The sequence below is a fragment of the Pongo abelii genome, chromosome 18 (assembly GCF_028885655.2).
Source record: "Pongo abelii isolate AG06213 chromosome 18, NHGRI_mPonAbe1-v2.0_pri, whole genome shotgun sequence".
In the NCBI taxonomy this organism is placed as follows: Eukaryota; Metazoa; Chordata; class Mammalia; order Primates; family Hominidae; genus Pongo; species Pongo abelii.
The window spans coordinates 30,716,654-30,740,230 of record NC_072003.2 but is presented as its reverse complement, the minus strand read 5'-3'; the positions used below and the strand labels follow the sequence as shown (position 1 = coordinate 30,740,230).

The 23,577-nt window shown below is 44.9% G+C and overlaps 1 protein-coding gene across 20 annotated transcripts in view; it reads right to left on the bottom strand.

The window, feature by feature from the left end:
• Positions 1 to 23,577, bottom strand: part of KATNIP (katanin interacting protein) — a 230,359-nt gene that overhangs the window by 186,584 nt on the left and 20,198 nt on the right. For 19 of the 20 annotated variants that reach the window (XM_054533684.2, XM_054533683.2, XM_024233849.3 and 16 more), the window contains one exon: positions 20,351 to 20,406. The exons of the other annotated variant lie outside the window; for it this stretch is intronic. In XM_054533684.2, coding sequence (XP_054389659.1) covers positions 20,351 to 20,406 — 56 coding nt within the window. The remainder of the gene's footprint in view (positions 1 to 20,350; positions 20,407 to 23,577) is intronic. 20 annotated transcript variants of the gene reach the window in all.

Below are 23,577 nucleotides of genomic sequence, written 5' to 3'. Positions count from 1 at the left end.
AAAGTAAGTTAGCTGGGTGTGGTGGTGCACCTGTGGTCCCAGGTACATGGGAGGCTGAGGCAGGAGGATCGCTTGGCCTGGGAGGTCGAGGCTGCAGCGAGTTATGATCATGCCACTGCACTCCAGCCTGGGCAACAGAGGGAGGCCCTGTCTAAAAAAAAGTTTAGGACAGACACGGTGGCTCACGCCTGTAATCCCAGCACTTTGCGAGGCCAAGGCAGGCAGATCACCTGAGGTCAGGAGTTTGAGACCAGCCTGATCAACATGGAGAAACTCCATCTCTACTAAAAATATAAAATTAGTTGGGCGTGGTGGTGCATGCCCGTAATCCCAGCTACCTGGGAGGCTGAAGCAGAATTGCTTGAACCTGGGAGGTGGAGGTTGCAGTGAGCTGAGATTGCGCCATTGCACTCCAGCCTGGGCAACAACAAAACTCCGTCTCAGACAAAAAAAAAAAAAAAAAAAGAGGGGTGGTGGTGTTTAAGGGGTTTAGGGCAGATCTGGCTACTCTCTTTAAGTGGGTAAGTGAACTCAGGAGTCATTGGTGGGAACCATTTTCTGCCAGGTGAACTGAGAAAGAAAGAAAGTTGATTTGTACCTAGTGAGAAGGACACAGAAGCAGAGAGGTAGATAGATAAGAGCTACAGAGAGAGGACCTCCCAGGACCCTGGAGGGCTCCATCTGTTCTTCACATCCAGATGACTCGGTGAAGCTCCACTTCTTCAGAGCCTGTGAGAAAGTAATGAAGTTCGCCTTCTGCTAAACTAGACTAAGTTTATGTTTTTAACCATGTCCTAAGTAATATAAATACTTACCTTGTAGAGCTGCTGTAAGAAATAAAAATAATAAGCTGGGTGCAGTGGTTCATGCCTGTAATCCCAACACTTTGGGAGGCTGAGGCAGGTGGATCACCTGAGGTCAGGAGTTCGAGACCAGCCTGGCCAACATGGTGAAACCCATCCCTACTAAAAATACAAAATTAGCCGGGCGTGATGGTGCCTCTATCATAATGAACAACATGCTGGTCCCCCACACTCCTGTATATGCTCCTGTGTCCACATCTGGTTGTGTGTATGTGTGTGTTTGAGACAGGGTCTCACTCTACTGCCCTGGGTCGAGTGCAGTGGCATGATCTCAGCTCACTGCAGTCTCGACATCCTGGGCTCAAGTGATCTTCCCACCTCAGCTTCCTGAGTAGCTGGGACTACAGGTGCGTACCACCACATCCAGCTAATTTTTTTGTACTTTTGTAGAGACAGGGCTTTACCGTGCATGCTTATAATCCCAGCTACTTGGAAGGCTGAGGCAGGAGAATTGCTTGAACCCAGGAGGCAGGGGTTGCAGTGAACCAAGATCAGGCCATTGCACTCCAGCCTGGGCAACAAGAGCAAAACTCTGTCTCAAAAAAAAAAAAAAAAAAAAAAAGTAATATATGCAAAGCTCTTACCTCAGTGCCTGGCCCATGGTAAATAACATGGAATACATGGTTGCTAATATTATAATCAAGCCACAAGGACATACTATTACAGGAACTAGACAAATTAATCATAGTGCCCAGTCATCTAAATTACTTTTCCCTGGAAAGGTGGCATGTCATGGGGTTCTGTCCTTGGTCCTCTCCCAGGCCATAATTTTATCAATGGCTGGATCTGGCCATTGAAGCTGTTTATTATGTTGGCGGGTGACATTCAGATGGGAGGCACACAGAATAAACTGGATGACGGAATCTGGGTTCAGATCAGTTTCTTCAGGTTAGAGATAGAGCAAGAGTAGCTTGATAAAATGCATAATGGCCAAGGTAAAGGTCCCGTACAAGGGGACGCATTGGGAGGGAAGGGTGGCTTGAGAAAAGTTCAGGAGGCAAAAGACAGGGCTTTTAGCTGATGTGCTCAGTATGAGCTAACATTATGATATGGCTGCCAAAACCACCACTACCATGGCACAAAATGAGTGTGTGAGAAATATTTGCTCAGACTAAGACAGATGAAGGGCGCTAACATATTTTAGCAATTAATACATGCCGGGCCCCATGCTGAACACTTGACATTTGCTATTTCCATTGACACTCTCATTAACCCTAGGAGGTAGGTATTATTATCATTATCCCCATTTGACAGGTGAGAATGCTAAGGCTTAGAGAGGTGAAGTGACTTGACCAAGGTAGTAGAGAGCAGATATGGTATTTGAACCCAGTTTTCATTAGAAAGCACAACTCTGACCAGGCGTGGTAGCTCACACCTGTAATCCCAGCTTCGGGAGGCCAAGGTGGGTGGATCATGAGGTCAAAAGATCAAGACCATCCTGGCCAACATGGTGAAACCACATCTCCACTAAAAATACAAAAATTAGCTGGGTGTGGTGGTGCGTGCCTGTAATCCCAGCTACTCAGGAGGCTGAGGCAGGAGAATTGCTTGAACCCAGGAGGCGGAGGTTGCAGTGAGCTGAGATCGCACCACTGCACTCCAGCCTGGCGACAGAGCAAGACTCCGTCTCAAAAAAAAAAAAAAAACAAAGAAAGTGCAACTCCATTCCTATATTCTATACTGATCAGTTCAAAATTGGAATATCCCATTTGGTTCTCAGTGTATTTTTAGAGAAAGATTAACTTTTCCAGATGAAGGTGACCAGGAAGGTGAAAACTCACACAGGAAGTCTCCTTGAGAATGAATCAAGTTTGGAAAACCAAGAGCAAGTCCATATATCAGCCTCTCCTACCCGAGCCCAAAGAAATGACACCATTTAAAGTCTATGGCAGCATATGCTTATTTCCCAGCACTTTGGGAGGCTAAAGTGGAAAATGAAAAGGGGTACCACTAGCAGATTAAAAATGTTGAGAAATCCCTGAGAAATGAATAGCAGACAGAATTGAATTTATGGACAAAAACACAGACCAAAACAGAAGCTAGGAAGGACAGCCACAAAAGGTGAAGGTGGGCCTGGGCTGCTCCTAACCTAGAGGCAGCACGTTCTCCAGGGAGAGGAGAAGGCCCCAGGCCAAGGGTCAAAGAGATTGATGGAGAGCTCCTGTGGGGATACCAGGAGGCAGCCTGTCAATCCCACTAGCTGTGACTACAGGTCTTTGGGACAGAAAAGCAGGACATAGCCAGAAAGAAGAGACCCTGTGCTCACAAGACCAAGTATTACATCATACTTCTCGCAGCAAGTTCTGACCCTCTGCCTCTAAGTATTGGCAGCAATCTATAGCATCTACAGAGAAGGAAATGGGAAATCAGTGGCTCATCCCTGTAATCCTAGCACTTGGGAGGCCGAGGCAGGAAGAATGCTTGAGGCCAGGAGTTCAGACCAAGCTGGGCAACATGTGAGACACCTTCTCTATAAACAAAAAAAAAAAAAGAAAGAAAGAAAAAGAAAATAGGAAACAGGAAATCATACTACACAGAAGAGCACATATCCACAAATCACAAAACATTCCAGGAAAACCAACATCCATGAAAGACAGGGACCAATTTAATAAATAGAAGAAATAACAATCAAACAGATAATAATGCAAGCAGAGACACTTAAAATGTATTTAATATTATCGCAAGGATAAGAGAGGAAGGACATTGCATCCATCAAACAAGAATGGCCTATTACAGAAAAAGAATTAATTAAAAAATTACATTGATGGTAACTTGGGAAATGTAAAAAAAAAAAAAAAAAATCACAAATAAAAGATTTAGTCATCAAAATAAATCATTTGTGACCAGCCTGGCCAACATGGTGAAACCATGTCTCTACTAAAAACACAAAATTAGCCAGGCATGGTGGTGGGTGCCTGTAATCCCAGCTACTTGGGAGGGTGAGGCAAGAGGGAGGCAAAGGTTGCAGTGAGTGGAGATCATGCCACTACACTGCAGCCTGGGCCACAGAGCGAGACTCTGTCTCAAAACAAATAAATAAATAAATAAAATAAAAAAATAAAAGAAATCAAAACATGCTGAAGGGCAGAATAGATACAGATAGAGAGAAAATTAGTGATCTGGAAGATTAAACAGAGGCATTTTTCCAAAACACAGGAATAAAGACAAAGAGGACTGGCAAAAATATAAAAAGCTGTTAATTACTATTCTATACAATTAGAAAGACAGGCTGTCTCAGATGTTTTTGGGTAAAGTGTAAATTCAGATTTTCTCATGAGGCTATTTCCAGATTTCCCACCACATGAGCCAAACAAATCCCTATTATTTAGGCCAAGGGTAAGCAAATTAATCACAGGCCAAATCTGGCCAGCCACTTATTTTTGCAAATAAAGTTTTACTGGAACACAGCTATGCTCATTTACATATTGACTATGGCTGCTTTTGTGCCCAATGGCAGAGTAGTTGTGACAAGAGACCGTGTGGCCCACAAACGCTGAAGTATTTATTATCTGATCCTTTACAGAATAAAGTTTGTTGACCCCTGATTTAGACCATTATTAGTTGGGTATTTTGCTATTTGTGGCCAAAGCTACTCCTAATTGAAATAAATAATAGAGTTGCATAGGCTGGGCACAGTGGCTCATGCCTGTAATCCCAGCACTTTGGAAAGCCAAGGCGGGCAGATCACTTGAGGTGAGGAGTTTGAAACCAGCATGACCAACATGGTGAAACCCTGTCTCTACTAAAAAAAAAAAAAAAAAAAAAAATACAAAAATTAGCTGGAGTGGTGGTGCACACCTATAATCCCAGCTACTCCCAGCTACTCAGGAGGCTGAGGCACAAGAATCCCTTGCGTCTGGAAGGCGGAGGTTGCAGTGAAGTGAGATCACACCACTGCACTGCACTCCAGCCTGGGCAACTGGGCAACAGAGTGAGACTCCAGTTCAAAAAAAAAAAAAAAAAAGAATAGAGTTGCATAAATAGAAAAAGCTCCAGAAAGATGAACATCCAATGTATAACAGCAGTTATTTCTGGGAAGGGGAATGAGATTGAGGGTAAATTTGACAGGCGAGAGGCTATTTTTGTTTAACATGCAAACTTGAAAATTTTTTAATAACAACAATGTACTCAAATTGTTTTGCGATTTAATTTTTCCGAGAAGAATTGAAGGTCTTACACTATGATGATAAAGAACAAACTACTGATGCATTAAAAAACATGGAGGGAGCCAGGCATGGTGGCTCAGCTACTTGGGAGGCTAAGGCAGGATTGCTTGAGCCCAGGAGTTTGAGGCTACAGTGAGCTGTGAGTACCACAGCACTCCAGCCTGAGTGACAGAGCAAGGCCCTTCTCCAAAACAAAACAAAACAAAACGAAAAAGAGTCAAAATAGTGGTTATCCTTGGAGAGGTATTAACTGGGAGGGGACATGTGAAAACCTCTTAAATATAGATTATTCTACATTTGATGTGAATAACTGATTTTATATATTTATATATAAAAATTCATAAAACTATACACTTAAGCTTATTTTATTGCACATAAGTTATACCTCAATAAATACATTTTAAAAAGAATAATGCAAAGTAGGCATTTTTCATTGTCCCTTAGTATGGTCCTATTTCTGAAATATATGTAGTTGCATAGAAAAAAAATGCTAGAGGCACAGTGGCTCCCGGCGGTAATCCCAGCACTTTGTGAGGCAGAGGCAGGAGGATCGCTTGAGTTCAGGAGTTCAAGACCAACCTGGGCAAAATGGCGAGACCCTGTCTCTACAAAAAATACAAAAATTAGCTGGAGATGGTGGCATATGCCGATAGTCCCCAGCCACCCGGGAGGCTGAAGTGAGAGGATCACTTGAGCCGTGTTCATGCCACTGCACACCAGCCTGGGTGACAAAGTGAGACCCTGCCTCAAAAAAAAAAAAAAAAAAAAGAAAAGAAAAGAAAAAGACAAGGAAAGAAAAAGGAAAGGGAAAAGGGAAAAGAAAAAAAAAAAAGCTAGAAAGAAATATAAAAATAAATACAGATGATCCCAATGGCTCATCTTAGGATTTTTCGACTTTATTGTGGTATGAAAGCAATATACATTCAGTGGAAACCGTACTTATACAAGCATTCTGTTTGTACCTATACAAACCGTACCTATACAAGCATTCTGTTTTTCACTTTGAGTACAGTACTCAATAAATTACATGAGATATTCAACACTTCATGATAAAATATGCCTTGTGTTAGATGATTTTGCCCAACTGTAGGCTAATATTTAAGTGCTGTGAGCACATTTAAGGTAGGCTAGGTTAAGCTATGATGTTTAGCAGGTTAAGTATATTAAATGCATTTTCTTTTGATTTACAGTATTTTCAACTTAGGATGGGTTTATTGGGACATAACCCATTGTATGTTGAGAAGCATCTGTAATAGTGATTATCTAGGTGGTACGATAACGAACCATTTTTGTACCTTTCTGCATTTTCTAATTTCTTGACAATGAGCATGCATTAGTTGTGGAATCAGAAAGAAATTAAATGTCGAATGCAGGGCCCACTGGGCTGGCTATCTGCAGGTGTCAACTACACCAACCCTGCCTCCCTACCCCAACCCCAGCTACTCCAGCTGATGGAACATGGTGTGGACAGGATCTGACAGAGGGACTCAATGAATAATAAACAGCAAACACTTAAACAGCCCTTACAGATATGGTTCTAAGTGCTTTACATGTATTAGTCTTTTAATTCTCTCAACAACCCCAGGAAGAGGTACTCTATTTTCAGCTCCATTCTGCAGCTGAGGAAACTGACATGCAGAGAGGTTAGGTAACTGCTGAAAACTACACAGCTAGTAGTAGAGCCAGGATGTGAACCCAGGCTGTCTGCCCCAGCCTCCTGCCCTGCCTGCCCGGGACCGTTCCACCTCAGTGCCAAGCCATCTCCCAGGACTTCAATAAAGCACGAGTGGCCCAAACAATGTATTTTTTAAAGAGTTTAGGTTTCTATATTAAAAAAAAAAAAGAAGAAGTTGGAAAAGTCCAGAATTTTATTGAACTTCCTTATACTTATTTCAGTTTCTGGTTTTGTTGTTGTTGTTTTTTTTTTTTTGAGACAGGGTCTCACTTTGTCACCCAGGCTGGAGTGCAGTGGCACGATCTTGGCTTATTGCAGCCTCAATCTCCCGGGCTCAGGTGATCCTCCGACCTTGGCCTCCCAAGTAGCTGGGACTACAGGCATGCAACACCGTGCCTGGCTGATTTTTGTATTTTTAGTAGATATGGGGTTTTGCCATGTTGCCCAGCCTGGTCTCGAACTCCTGGGCTCAAGTGATCTTCCTGCCTCGGCCTCCCAAAGTGCTGGGATTACAGGTGTGAGCCACTGCACCTGACCTTATTTCAGTTTTTGTTTTGAATTATATAGTGGTGGTGGGGAGGAAGGCACAGTTCACTGGCTTCTTTTTTTTTATTGGTAGTTATTTTTAATTGTAATTTTTTTTTGAGGCAGGGTCTCACTATGTTGCCAGGCTGGCCTCAAACTCCTGGGCTCAAGTGATCCTCCTGCCTAAGCCTCCCAAAATGCTAGGATTGCAAGCATGAGCCACCACATCTGGCCTTCAGTAGCTTCTTTTTAAAAAAATTTTAATTTACTTTTATTTTTAATTTTTGTGGGTACATAATGGGTATATATATTTATGAGTTATATGAGATGTTTTTATACAGGCATACAATGCATAATAAGCACATCAGGGTAAAAGGGGTATCCATCCCCTCAAGCATTTATCCTTTGTGTTTATAAACAACCCAAGTACATTCTTTTGGTTATTATTATTTTGAGACAGAGTCTCCCTCTTATCACCCAGGCTGGAGTGCATTGACATGATCTCAGCTCACTGCAACCTCTGTTTCCTGGTTTAAGTGATTCTCCTGCTTCAGCCTCCCCAGTAGCTGGGACTACAGGTGTGTGCCACCACACCCAGCTAATTTTTGTATTTTTAGTAGAGATGGGGTTTCACCATGTTGGCCAGGCTGGTCTCAAGACTCCTGGCCTCAAGTGATCTGCCCACCTCAGCCTCCCAAAGTGCTGGGATTGCAGGTGTGAGCCACTGCACCTGGCCTCTTTTAATTATTTTTAAATATACAATTAAATTATTTTTTACTATAGTTACCATGATGTGCTAGCAAATACTAGGTCTTATTCATTCTTTCTACTTTTTTTTTTTTTTTTTTCAGAGTCTCACTCTATTGCCCAGGCTGGAGTGCAGTGGCGTGATCTTGGCTCACTGCAACCTCCGCCCGCCCCACACCCCCCCCCCACAGGGTTCAAGCAATTCTCCTGCCTCAGCCTCCCAAGTAGCTGGGTTCACAAGCATGTACCACCACGCCCGCCTAATTTTGTATTTTTAGTAGAGACGGGGTTTCACCATGTTGCCTGGGCTGATCTTGAACTCCTGACCTCAAGTGATCCGCCCACCTTGGCCTCCCAAAGTGCTGGGATTACAGGTGTGAGCCACTGCACCCAGCCATTCTTTCTACTTTTTTTGTGCCCGTTAACCATCCTCACTTCTCCTGCCACCCTCCGTAGCCTCTGGGACCCATCCTTCTATTCTCTATGTCCATGAGTTTAATTTTTAGCTCCCATAAATAAGTGAGAACATGTGAAGTTTGTCTTTCTGTGCCTGGCTTATTTTACTAAACATAATAACCTCCAGTTCCACCCATGTTGTTGCAAATGACAGGATCTCATTCTTTTTTCCGGCTGCACAGGACTCCATTGTATGTGTGTACCACATTCTCTTCATACGTGTGTCTGTTGGACACTGAGGTTGCTTCCGAGTCTTGGCTATTGTGAACAGTGCTGCAAGAAACATGGGAGTGGAAAAATCCCTTTGATACACCCACTTCCTTTCTTCTGGGTATACACTTAGGAGCTGAATTGCTGGATCATACGGTAGCTCTTTTTTGAGGAATCTCCAAACTGTTCTCCATAGTGATCGTACTAATTTACGTTCCCAACAAACATGTACAAGGATTCCCTTTTCTCTGTATCCTTGCCAGTATTTGTTTTTGCCTGTCTTTTGAATAAAAGCCATTTTAACTGGGATGAGATGATATCTCATTGTAGTTTTGATTTGCGTCTAGTGGCTTCTAACTGGAATCTGGCTGTAGTTAATTGCATTGAGTTTGGGGAGGTGAGTATCAGACCAGCTCCCCTTGCCAGATGAGGAAACTGAGGCTCACATTTACCTGGCAGTTGTTGCCTCTGCCCAGCCCTGTGGTCACAGGAGTTCGGGGTCCTCCTGTCTGGCTGTAAACCAGTAGCAAGGGCCTGTGGAGAGGAGGGGGAGTGGCATGTTCTTGCCACTTTGCCAGGGTGCACAGAACACAGGCTATCAGCTGAGCCCTGTGCTTGCTGTGTTACCCAGGGCAGGCTGTCTCACCGCTTTGAGCCTAGACTTCCTCTCATGTAAGATAAGGATAATATTCCTTGCCTTATCGGGCATTGTGAAGAGTCAACAAGACAACAGATGTCAACATCACTTTTTTTTTTTTTTTTTGAGATGGAATTTCACTCTTGTCACCCAAGCTGGAGTGTGGTGGCACAATCTTGGCTCACTGCAACCTCCGCCTCATGGGTTCATGCAATTCTCCTGCCTCAGCCTCCTGAGTAGCTGGGATTACAGGCGCCCACCACCACACACAGCTAGTTTTTGGTTTTGCCATGTTGGCCAGGCTGGTCTCAAACTCCTGACCTCAGGTGATCCACCTACCTCAGCCTCCAAAGTGCTGGGATTACAGGCGTGAGCCCCCACGCCCGGCTTTGGACATAACTTTTAACAATTGTGCTGTCAGTTACTATTCTCACCACACAGTGGCCATGAAGGGGACAGCTGCTGCTGCTTTTTGCCTTCCCCTTTCTGGCACCAGTATCCTGATTTTCCTTTCAGAAAATATCCCTTCCTAACCATGTGCTTAACGTAGGGCTGACCCCACCCAACCTTTGTCTCCAGGACAAGTGCACAACCCTAGATGGGCCAGCGAGTCTCTATCTGGGGCCGTGGCTGAAGAGTTAGCCTTGGAGAGTGCTCACTCTTTGCTGAAGTTGCTGAGAGAATTCCGAAAATGACAGGAAGGAGAAGGGGAGAAGGAGGAGGAAGCAGAGAAGGAGGAAGAAGCACCAATCACTATTCAGGGATTCACGACCTGTAGGGCACTATTCCAGGAACCCTGACCACCTAGTGAGACAGGTGCTGCCACTATCCCCATTCTATATAGAAAGAAACTGAAGCTCTGAGGTGGCTGAGCTGCTTGGGTGAGTGATGAGCCAGGATTCATCCCCAAACCTTTTAAATCTAGCACCTGAGCTTCCCCGACCATGCCATCTGGCCTCTATATTGTAAGCCTAAGGCTGCTGGTAGCCATCTTGCCACCTGGTAGAGAACAGACCTGCCACCGAAGAAGGCAGAGTCAAGAGGGACTAAGTCAGAGCACCTAGATCCATCCATGCCTGATGTCCACCCCTGAACTTTTCAGCTAGGTGAGGCAACAAATTCTCTTATTTTGCAGAAGCTGGTTTAAGGAAGGCTTCTATCACTTAAACAGAAGCTGACAGACATGGCCTGTGGACAGTACTAAAGCTGAAGTCACAGAAGCATTGGCTCTTGTCAGACTTGGGGGGCCACAGAGGAAATACAGGCTCAGAGAGGGGAAAGCAAGTGTGTCCATGGTCAGTGACAGCAGCCAGGACTGGAGCCCACATGGCCTGGCACTTTCATGACCTGTGTCTTGCTCCTCCAAAAGTGTCCCCAGAGTAAGTGACAGTTTTCATGGGGTCTTTTTATCCTGCAGACATACCTTTCCTGAGTAACTTGCAGGAACCTCCTCTTAGCACCATTCTCTCTTCTAATCATATTCCATACAGTGACTTCTGGGGGTGGATGGAGGAGGTAAAGGGAGCTATCTTAAAGGCTATTTCATGCCTAAGATCTAAGGATAGAGAAAACTTTGATGGTGCTCTGTTGAAGGGCACATTGTTTATCCAAAACAGACTCGGGAAAGGGAAGCTGTCAACATTATCTCTGTCTGGTCACAAATTGCAGCTCTCTGATGGGTTTTTCCTAGAGTTTAATCTTGTGCTGGAAGCTAAGCTGATACCAGGAAGGTTTTAGACATGTCAATCTCCTTCCTGGCATTTTATCAGAGATTGATTCTCTTTGCTTTTCGGGGCTGGAGTCTTGGCCCTGTTGTTGTTAAACTTGGGTGTTTGTGTACACATCTCCTGCAGTGCCCAACCTGACTGCAGAGGTCCCGGGACAGGCTGGGGACTCCGATACAAAGGAATTCCAACAGGGAGAGATTATGCACCATTCTTCCATCTTACCAAAGGGGCCCAATCTGCGTCCTGCTCTTTCTCAGCAAGACTTCTCCACCTGTGACTTTCAAGGGATTAGCTTTGTAAATAGGATATTTTGCCCTGCCAGTCCTAAATTATAATTGTTGACATTTATTGAGCTCTGAGTATGTGCCAGGTTCCGTCCTAAGCACTTGACACGTATGAATTCACTGAATCCTTGCCACAGTCCTGTGAAATGCAGGTTTTATATCATCCCCATTTTACACAGGGGGAAGTCGAATCACGAAAAGGTAAGTCACTTGCCTGAGCGGTAAAGCTAGCCTAGGAATCCAGGCTGTTTGGTTCCAGGGTTCGCAGGTTCAATTCCTCTGCTGCACTGCTTCTAATCCTGCCCTGTATCTTATTTGCCCTGCATAAATCAGAAGTTGTCAATGTTACCGGGGCCCCTCTCTTCAAGTTCTCAAAGCTGCAGAGACCAAGACCTCAAGAAGCAGAAAGACTGACAACAATAATTTCGCAAGTGGGAATACATTTGGCAGTTGAATCTAAAATAGATTTTCTTCTTCTCTGCCCAGAAATATGAACTAAAAGGTTTCATTCCGGTAAAAGTGCAGAGTTGGAATGTCAGCTGTCATACCAGGCTCTTTGTAATGCAACACCACCAACTTGCCTTTTCTTTTGTTTTCTTCCTTTAAAAAAAACTTTTTTTTAAACAAAGCAATTGAGATCTGTAAATATGGACGGGGCAACAAGACCGAAGTTGCAAGAACATGGAGAACGGAATGGAGAAAAGGGAAAGAAGTATCTGCAGTTTGTGTGCTAGTGGAGTCTGAAACTCACAGAAAAGTCACCTGTCTTACTGGTGCCTGTAATCAGCCAAGACAAAACTTATGAGCTCAGGGCTGCAAGAGATGGTTGCAGAAATCGAGGTGCTGCAATTCACAATTACAACATGGAACCGACCAAAATGCCTACCAATCAATGAGTAGATAAAGAAACTGTGGTATGTATATACGATGGAATACTACTCAGCCATAAAAAGGAATGAATTAATGGCATTCGCAGCAACATGGATAGAATTGGAGACTATTATTCTAAATGAAGTAACTCAGGAATAGAAAACCAAACATTGTGTGTTTTCACTTACAAGTGGGAGCTAAGCTATCAGGATGCAAAGGCATAAGAATGACACAGTGGACTTTGGGGACTCGGGGGAAAGTGTGGGAAGGGGGTGAGGGATAAAAGACTACAAATTAGGTGTAGTGTATACTGCTTGGGTGATGGGTGCACCAAAATCTCACACATCACCACTAAAGAACTTACGCATGTAACCAAATACCACTTGTTCCCCAAAAAACTATGGGAAAACAAAAGAAATCAAGGTGCTAGATATGCCTCCAAGTCCTTCTCAAGTAAACGTCCCTCCTCTCACCCTACAAGACAAGTGAACTAGGAACTATAGGAGTGGCCACTGAATGGCTCCATTGTGGGAACCTCAGTCAAGGACAGTCACACTTGAATCTGGCCAGCTTGCTACGAGATAACCTGGGAACAACAACAACAAAAAAAGCTCTATCCCTTTCATGCACTGTTAAAAGATGAATTGGAAACATCAATTTAAATAGAGCACACACCCTTTTATCCATTAGTTCTACTTTTAAGCATTTAACCTTTGGCTGTTCCTATGTGCATAGGGATGTCTGCTCCAGAATATTCTTTAAAGTATTCTTACAGTAGCAAAAGACTATTAATAGACTAGCTATTCATTAATCAGGAATTAGTAATACATTTATGCAATTATTTAGGCTAAAACCTGATCTGAAATGACATAAAATTTATAGCCTTTATTTACCCACTTAGTATACATATTCATATTTTGCTGTACACACACATTTTATATATATATATATATATGCTTTAGAGATGGGGCTTCACTATATTGCCCAACCTGGACTCAAACTCCTGGGGTCAAGTGAGCCACCCACCTCAGCCTCCCAAGTAGCTGGTGGGATAACAAGCATGAGCCACCTCAATGAGCTCTGTACATATATTAATGTATTTGATTATAGAGTGCTTTTCCAGGTCTTCCTAGGATAGTATAACTTTCTAAATATTAAAAAAAGAAATATATTTGGCCTTAAACGTTTCAAGCAAAGAATTACATTCCTGTAAATCCACAATGGAGTACTAGGCAGCCACGAAAAGAGTAAGGTCTGTCCATATGACCTGCTGAGGAATGCTCTCCAAGACATATTGTTAAATGAAAAAAAAAAAAAAAAATCAAGAAGAAAACAATGTGTATTGCATGAGGGGGATGGATGGGTGGGTAAAGGAGACAAAGCATATGTTCTGCATAGCTGCATACCTGTAGACTATTTCTAGAAGGACACATAAGAAATTGATTATAGTCGTTGCCTCCTGGGAGGCCAACTGAAGGCTGGTGTCAGGAATATTGTATTCCCTGAATACTCTTGAGTATTGATTAGCCAGGCCAGATTCTCTTACTGGCCTGTGGCCTGGGCTTATAGAGGAGGAAGAGCTAATAGGAGGATCAAGACAGCAACAAGGACCAGGCTAGGTGGCTCACGCCTATAATCCCAGAACTTTGGGAAGCCGAGAGGGGAGGACTGCTTGAGCCTAGGAGTTCAAGATCAACCTGGGCAACACGGCAAAACCCCGTTTCTACAAAAAAATACAAAAATTAGCTGGGTCTGGTGGTGCACACCTGTGGTCTCCACTACTCAAGAGGCTGAGGTGGGAGGATCACTTGAACTTGGGAGGCAGAGGTTGCAGTAAGCTGATACAGCGCCACTGCACTCCAATCTGGGTAACACAGCGAGACCCTGTCTCAAACAAAAAAACAAAAAAAGATAGCAACAAGATAAAGAGACCCAGAAGACCCAGAGGAGAGCAGAGGTGTGTCTGTGGTTGCACACTGAAGAGACAGAGAGGACTGTCCAGATAACCTCGTCCCTGGAGGCACCCTGGATCCTGGACTCCCTCCATTGCTGTGTTCCCCTCAGACCCCTGTCTCCTCTTTTGCTTGGGAAAAATGAAGGAAGCCTCTAGCCTTGCACCAGAAGTCTCTGTTACTAAGCAGGAAGGGTGTGTGTGTGTGTGTGTGTGTGTGTGTGTGTGTGTGTGTGTGTGTGTGTGTGTGTGTGTGTGTGTGTGTGTGTGTGTGTGTGTGTGTGTGTGTGTGTGTGTGTGTGTGTGTGTGTGTGCGCATGCATGCAAAGGGAAGGCTTAACATTTTCTAGTTGGGTGAGTTCAATGCTTTTGCAATCCTTGCAAAGTCAGTTCAGCAGATGAGCGTGCTGTCAAGAGCATTTTTTGGAATCTCCAATCAACTGCAAAAACGGCCGTCCGTTATCATGGGAGGCTCTCAGAGTGGTTAAGAATGAGGGCCCTGGGGCTAGCCTGCCTGGGGCCCAGGTGCCTGGGGACACACAGCCAGGAAGCAGGAAGGCTGGAATCAGCCTCAAGTCTGGCTGAAGTGAGGGAGGCCCCTTCTGTGGAAGTGTAATTAATTGTGCTGCCTTCTCCTTGTGAATCTCTCTGTTAAATCCTAGACACTTCAAGTTATATAACAACTAACATCTATGGAACACTTATTGTGTGCCCAGCACTGTGCTAGGTACGTTAACACATGACTGTATTAACCCTCTCCAAAGTGGACATGATCAAACAAGGTGAGAGGGCTCAAGAGACTTGTCCAAGGTCACACAGCTGGGATTCGAGGCAGAGCTGCTTGGCCTCAGGACCTGAACTGCAGCCCTCACAGTAAACTGGAGGTATTAATTCACAGAGTCAACAGTGGCCTCAGTGGCTCTGAGCAGTAAGGGGACATGTCCCCAGCGCCATGCTCATGAGCCCCACAGTGCCCTGGGCACCAGTGTGGATGCTGTAGGGATGAATTGGAAGATGAAGAAATATTTCTTCCTCCTCTGTGACCTCCTTTTTTCTAACACTGCATGATAAATTTACTTCCTAATGATTTTTGAGTAAACTACAATGACCACAATTTCAAAATCCTTAATAATTCATGTCCAAGGGCCATAAACACTAAATAATCTCCACAGGCAGGAACCATGAATACTTGTTAGAAACGAGGCTGAGAATACTTTTACCAGCTGAACTGAAATTACCTACTGACTTCAAGCCAACCATCAAAGCTACATTTTTCAGAAATGACTGTAACCTGGCCGGGAACAGTGACTCACGCCTGTAATCCCAGCACTTTGGAAGGCCGAGGCGGGTGGATCCCTTGAGGGCAGGAGTTTGAGGCCAGACTGGCTAACATGATGAAACCCCATCTCTACTAGAAATACAAAAATTAGTCAGGCATGGTGGGACACACCCGTAATCTCACCTACTTGGGAAGCTGAGGCAGAAGGATCGCTTGAACCCGGGAGGTGGAAGTTGCAGTGAACTGAGATTGTGTCACTGCACTCCAACCTGGGTGACAGAGTAAGACTATGTCTCAAAAAAAAAAAGAAATGACCGTAACCTTTCCAATGCCTCAGTTCAGGCCACCTCTCCCAGGAAGTCTTTCCCTCCTCTGGCACTCCCTGGAGCTTTATTTGGGGCTCATCTATAATGTTCATCATTCTCTTCTTTGGTTTTGCCTCTTGGTATCTGTGACAGTGGTGGAGAACTGAGGTGCCTTCGGGGCCAGGGAGGCCAGGCACAGGGTACAAAGAAGCACCTGGGTCGACAGCCAGAGCTATTTATTTTGTTTTCTTTTTTTGAGATAGAGTCTCACTCTGTCACCTAGGTTGGGGTGCAGTGGTGTGATCTTGGCTCACTGCAGCCTCTACCTCCTGGGTTCAAGAGATTCTCCTGCCTTGGCCTCCTGAGCTGCTGGTACTACAGGCATGTACCACCACGCCTGGCTAATTTTTGTATGCCAGAGTCTACTTAATCCATGGAAAGAGCTGGTTCTCATCCATGGCTGCACATTGGAACCACTTGGGGGATTAAAAAATTCTGATGCCCAGGTTGCACACCCAGATATTTTGACCTAACTGGTTTGGAAAGAGGCCTGGACATTGGGTTAGTTATGTAAGTATGAATGCATGAATAAATGTATGAATGAATGAATAAATGTATGAATGAATGAATTGCACCAGGCCCTGTGCTGAGTGCTTTATGCCAATGGTTCTCAAACTGCTATACATTATAATCACCTGGTAACTTTTATTTATTAAAAAAAATTTTTTTTTGAGACAGGGTTTTGCTTTGTTGTCCAGGTTGGAATGCAGTGGTGTGATCATAGCAACTGCAGCCTCAAACTCCTGGGCTCAAGCGATACTCCCGCCTCAGTCTCCAGAGTAGCTGAGGTTACAGGCACAAGACACCACACCTGATTTTTATTATTTCATTTCATTTCATTTCATTTCATTTCATTTCATTTCATTTCAGACAAGTCTCACTCTGTCACCCAGGCTGAAGAGCAGTGGCCCGATCTCGACTCGCTGCAACCTCCGCTTTCTGACTTCAAGTGATTCTCCTGCTTCAGCCTCCCGAGTAGCTGGGATTACAGGCACCCGCCACCACGTCTGGCTAATTTTTGTATTTTTAGTAGAGATAGGGTTTCACCATGTTGGCCAGGCCGGTCTCGAACTCCTGACCTCAGGTGATCTGCCCACCACAGCCTCCCAAAGTGCTGGGATTACAGGCATGAGCCACCATGTCCGGCCTCACACCTGTTTAATTTTTTTTAATTTTTTTATAGAGAAAGAGTCTTGCTTATGTTGCCCAGGCTGGTCTCGAAGTCCTGGGCTCAAGCAATCTTCCCGCCTCAGTCTCCTAAAGTGCTGGGATTACAGGCGTAAGCCACCACACTCAGCTACCTGGGAGCTTTCAAATATCCAGATGTTGCTAAGTACCGTGGTTGGCAATGTTTAAATGTGGATTTAACCATTTTAAATGTGGATTTAAACATTTAAAAAAATCCACAACTTTTAAATGTGGACACCTACTTTTTAAAAATTATAACAGGGTACAAGCTAGATACAACACGTTTGGGCTGAATTTGGCCTGGCGAGTTCATTGACAACAGCCGCACCCTCCCTTTGTCATGGTGGCTTAAGATCCCTCAGAAGAAGCACCCGATCCCAATCCAGGCTGGAAACTACGTGTTCACTCTCCAGGGAGTGCACTGGCCACACCACCTCACCACCACATGTTCACCCTCCAGGGAGTGCGCTGGCCACACCACCTCACCACCTTGAGAAATACAACATTTGTTCTAACCAGCTCTGGGAAAGAGACAGCTGGTCTTCTCCTTGCCTTTCATGGTGACATAGTTTGATCTATACCTGGCATCCTGGGTTAAGGCACAGAGGGCTGGGAAGTCAGGAGAGAGGGCATGGGATGCAGAAAGAAGAGGTGGATGGAAAAGGCATGTTATAATCTGTCAGACGAGAGTCCTGGCAGCTTGCTGGGTTTTGTTGTTGTTGTTGTTGTTGTTTGTTTTTAATAATTGTTTTTTAGTAGAGGTGGGATTTTACCATGTTGCCCAGGCTGGTCTTGAACTCCTGGGCTCAAGTAATCCACCCACCTCAGCCTTCTGAAGTGCTGGGATTATAGGCAGGAGCCACTGCGCCAAGCCTTTATTTATTTAATTATTTATTTTTTAAAATAATTGTTTGGGGTTGGTTTTTTGTTTTGTTTTTCTAACTGAACAAAAGCTCTGTTAAGACAGTTAGCACTCCTTTTTTCAAAAGGCCTGAAACCAAGTGAAATATCTTTCCAGGTTAAGCCTGGGTATTGTGATAAACAGCCTCACTCTCTGTTTCTCACTACAAGCACTTCCCAGAAGAGAAATGATCTGAAATGCTCTCGGGCGATGGGCACAATGGGAGTGGCTGGGAAAGCAGCAATTAGGGGAGTCCCGTTGCTAGACAGAGACAGAGAGAGAAGGGACGAGTATCTCAACTAGTTTCCCCTGCCCCGCTCCGTGGTTTCCCAGTTAATTTCTTAATGTGGATAAATGAGATGCTGCTATTCTGTGACCAAAGGCCAGGGGCGGGTTTAAGGTTTCTTTCCTGGCTTGCAGGCTGGTCTTCGCCCCGGGTCAGTTAACTGAGGGAGGCCTGCAGGTCTGGGCTCACTTCCATCCCTGCTCCTCTACCTCAGGGTCTCTGGAAGGATGCTGTGAGAAGACAGGCACTTGCTTCTGCCTCCAGAGAAAGATTCCTTACCAGAAGGAGTGGGAAAATCCACCCTGGCTTTGCCCCTAGACTGCCCACTTGGGCGACACTTAGATCTTTTCAGCAGCATCGAAGTTCCTAAGGCTTCGTCCAGCCCTCATCCCAGGTGGGCTGATTGAAAGAAAAAGAAAAAGCAAACTGGCTGTTCTGGTTACAGCTGATGAAGGAAACAACAGGAGAAGGTGAAGGTCATGTAACTCACACGACGCTGAGTGCAGTCCAGCCCCAGCTTACTCCTCAGAGCTGGCCGGGACAGCCCAGAGATGGAAAGAGAAAGACCAGGTCTTCTTGCCATTTTTGAGGCCCTGGACCCAGCTGAGCCTGACAAATGCCCTTTCATTATAGGAGTGATGACACTTTACAACCAAAAGTGTCAGTAGATATGTCTGGATGAATTTCTGGATTGGTCAATGTTTCTAATGAGCCACACAATTTATCTCCCCTGCACTCCTGTCCCACCTCCACTAAATAAGACTCAATTTTATATTCTCATAAGCCTGGGACATGATCAAAGGGCCCTGGAGTAATCTATGGCTGGTTGCTACCACTTCCCACTCACTTTAGGCACCATGATCTTGCAACCTTCCTTATTCATGTCTCTCTGACTTTGACTGTACTGATTCCTTGGCCTGGAAAACTCCTAGTCATCCTTCAAGAAGTAGCCTGCACATCACCTTTTCTGCAAAGGCTTTCTTGATATTGCTGGAAGAGTCAGGTGACTGGTTTCTGTATTAAAATCTCACTTTCTCTGTCCTCCTATGATGGCACTTCTCACACTGTATTGTAATGATTGTACTGTAGCTCTCTTCCAACTAGACAGTGCATACTCTGAGATCAAGGACTGTGTTTCACTTAACCTCTAGTACTGGTCCCCCTGGTGCCTGGCACAGAGTAGGTGGGCTCAGAGGCGGGGAGGGGGGAAGGTGGCAGATTTCAAGAATGGCCACAATATTTTGTAGCTCTTCCCATCAAGAGATGAGATCTATTTCCCCCTCCTTGAATCTGGGACCTTGTGACCTGCTTTCAAGAACAGAAAGTGGGGCCAAGTGTGGTGGCTCACACCTGTAATCCCAGCACTTTGGGAGACTGAGGCGGGCAGATCACCTGAGGTCGGGAGTTCGAGACCAGCCTGGCCAGCATGGTGAAACCCCATGTCTACTAAAAATACAAAAATTAGCTGGGCTTGGTGGCAGGTGCCTGTAATTCCAGCTACTTGGGAAGCTAAGGCAGGAGAATTGCTTGAACCCGGGAGGCGGAGGTTGCAGTGAGCTGAGATCACGCCATTGCACTCCAGCCTGGGCAACAGAGAGTGACTCGACTCAAAAAAAAGAAAAAAGAATAGAAAGTGGTAGAAGTGACACTGTGTGACCTGTAAGCCTAGGACTCAAGAAGTCCTGCAGTTGCCACTCCTGCACTCTTGAGCCCTTGAAGCACCATGTGAAAAAACCTGCCTAGCTTGCTGGCAGATGAGAAGTATGTATACCATCAAGAGGTGAGGTGTGGAGGAGAACTGAGGCACCCTGACACTCAACTACCCCCTAGTCAACACAGCCATGAACTGCAGAAGCATGAGTGAGCCCCATGCGGAGCCTGGTCCAACAGCAGAACTGCCCAGATAAGCCCAAACTGCTAACCCACCAAATCCAGAACTAAATATATGGTTGTTGTTTTAAGCCACTAAAATCTGGGATGATTTGTTACACAGACAAAGCTAACTGATACACTCAGTTAGAGATGATTATTACAAGTGATGATTATTACAAGTGACACTGGGTTGGTAAGTCTAGTTGCTCACTATCATTTGCTCCAGGATTCAAGCTTGGGACCCCAAGAGGAAAGAGTAGATTTAGGGACACTTATTCACCACCCTGCTCCCTCAGGTCCTTTCAAATAGAGTTGCCTCCCATCAGCCCTCTCCAGGGACACATTTACCTCCTTTTTCTCTCGTGAGCAGGACCGGCTTCTCATGGCGTTTCGCAGAGTCTGACCTGTCGCAGTTCAAAAGCAGAACCAAGATTAAGGCTGTTTTAGAACAGCTAGTTTATCATCACAAAAGCTTTTTATTTGCAAACTGAATAGACGGGACCAATCATAATCAAATGATTTTAAGAAAATGCAGCCTATTATTATAATGGGAAAATGGCACACTTTTGAAATAGACCAACGGCAAGGAAAATGGTAATTCACACACTTACGTTATTTGACTATAATGAACAAAGCTCCAGCCTTTAATCTGGAACATTATCTGTACTCTGAAAGGGCTGAGGGACTGTAGTTTTCCCCTTTGAATTACATTTTTATTAAATTGTTTGGAATTACATAAAATGCCTTCCACAAGAATGCCTTCCTCTGTGCACACACACATACCCTTTGATGACAGCATACCAACGTGCTGCACCAAACCCCCAAATCCACCACATAGGTGACAGTGCAGATGTGAATTAGTGGTAATCACCTGCATTTCATATAATAGGCAATTTCAGAGAGAATTGTTGCTTTTCTGGGAGAGCTAGAAGACTAACATTTGAAGGTGTGCATAAATTCAAGAGTGACATCATAATGTTTAAATATGCTGTTTCGAATGCAGTTTTTACAACTTTTATGGAAGTGTCCCTTATAAAAGAATGCCTTGATGCAAAATTAATGGATTGCTTTGGTTTGACAATATAAAACAAGAGTCACTGCATTATTGTCAATGTATCTCCTAAACTGCCCAACTTCACTCCCCAGTGGCTATTTGTGAAAATGCCACAACCAGTGTCCCCTTAGGTAAGAGCACTCAGAAGACAGAAGCAAAAAATGCTTAGTGACAGCTTAGCAAGAGGAAAGCAATGGGGACTGAGTCTCAGAGAAAAGACACATGTCTTTGGACATGGTCACTTCTAGTGAGTCTGCACGTGAGTGAGGGGTAGGGGAGGGGTCACAGCTGGTGATAAAGCTCAAGGGATGATGCTTTTGCCAAGAAAGTGTGAATAAAGGGAAGAGCCAAGGCCTAGGATGAACCGCTGGCCATGGCCAGACTCTAGGGCCAATGTGTAAAAGGATTTCAAAATGAGGCCACTGGAGAATTTACAGGAGGGCATGGATCATACAGTATCATGGTATGGGAGACATCTTTTGGTTTATCTGGTCAGCTCATAATGATACCCTAAACTGCCCTCCTCTCTCTTCCTCTCCCCTCTGTCCACCCAGTGAGGCCTCTGGGCAGCCATGATTATACATAATCCCACGCCCTGAACCTCAGTATGCTGTGCTATGGATGGACCCCTGACCCAACTGCAGCCAATCAGAATCTCAGTCCCAGGAATTTGGAATTGGTTCTGAGAGACAGAGAAGAGGGTGACACAGGGCAGGGTTATCTCCGTGTGTGAGCTGTCATGCTGAGTTACCACCAGCCACAAGCCTTGGGGTAGACTAACAGAGGCCAGGATTCCCAGATAGAATGAACTAATCTGAAACTGGCTACATGCCTGCCTTTGTCTTCATTGTGTGTGTGTGTGTGTGTGTGTGTGTGTGTTTTCTTTTTTGCCTTAAGACAAAGAACCTAGGATTTAAGGATGAAAAAGAGACCAGCATAATGTACCACTGTAATACAGGGTGTTCTTTAAAAAAAAAATTTTTTTTATAGAGATGGGCATTTTGCCATGTTGCCCAGGCTGGTCTCAATTTTCTGGGCTCATGTGATCCACCCCACTTGGCCTCCCAAAGTGCTGGAATTACAGGCATAAGCTGCCGCACCCAGCCCAGTGTGGGGTGTTGATAGTTGGGGAGATGTATGTGGGGACAGGGGTATATGGGAGCTCTCTGTAATTTCTGCTCAATTTTGCTGAACGCTCTAAAAACCAGTTTATTAGTTAAACACACATACACACACACACACACCCCCAGGATTTAGGGATCAAGAGATTTGATTGTTAGGCCAATTTTATCAGGACCTCCTGAGGCTTGCTGCTCTGGGATAGGAGCTAGAAGGAGCAGCTCCCAGAAACCCTTGACCACACGGCTCTGGCTGTCAGTTTAAGGATTCCGAGTGAGCCCTAAAGCTGGCCAGGGACAATGACATGCCAGGTAGTCAGGCCTCATCATGCAGAGTGAGGGGACTGTCCCTGAGCTGCTAGGCACAAAGCGGGTTGGGGTCCGGGCCACTGACAGACTGGGGTGTCCTGGCAGCAGGAGTAGTACAGAGGCCAGTGAGATGCCAGCAGGGCCTCACAGGGCCCAGGGCAAGAGCAGGCAGCAGGAGGGAGCAGAGCTCCTCCAGGGTGAGCACAGCAGATCCCAGCACCTGGCTGAGGCCCTTGCTTTGCTGGCCACACAGCCTCCTGGGGATCTGGTCCCGAGGGACAAGTGACAGCTATGGGACCTTGGATAAGTCATTAGGTCTCTTTGGGCCATAGTTTTTGTTTTTGTTTTCTTTAAGAGTTAGGCTGAATCATCTTTATGGTTGCTTTTCATCTCTAAAATTATGTTATACTAATAAAGAACAGTTTAAAAAATTAAGGTGGACCATAAAAACAAAACATTAATGTGGCCAGGCGCGGTGACTCATGCCTGTAATCCCAACACTTAGGGAGGTCGAGGCGGGTGGATCACCTGAGGTCAGGAGTTCGAGACCAGCCTGGTCAACATGGTGAAACCCCATGTCTACTAAAAATACAAAAATTAGCCGGGCATGGTGGCACATGCTTGTAATTCCAGCTACTCGAGAGGCAGAGGCACAAGATTCGCCTAAACCTGGGAGGCAGAGGTTGCAGTGAGCCAAGATTGCACCACTGCACTCCAGCCTGGGTGAAGGAGTGAGACTCCGTCTCAAAACAAACAAACAAACAAACAAACAAAAACTAAAATATTAATGTAACTGGGCAGCTTAACTTCAAAATGCATTTGAAAACTTTTTTTTCTCTTTCTCTTGGATTTCAAGATTGAACCTTAAAGGAAACTGCAGAAGCCTTTTCTCTTAGCCTTAAAGTAGACTCCACGTCCCTCCCTTTCTCACCGTATATACTCTCTTCACATTTCTCTAACTGTATACTAGTATTTGCCTATGTGCCTTCTTAGAAGTTCCAGGGGCTAATCTTGGAGCAAGCCTGGAGACCCAGCTGCAAAATTCCAGAGATGACTTCACGGTGGCAAGTTAACAACCTGGCCATTGTTGAGAT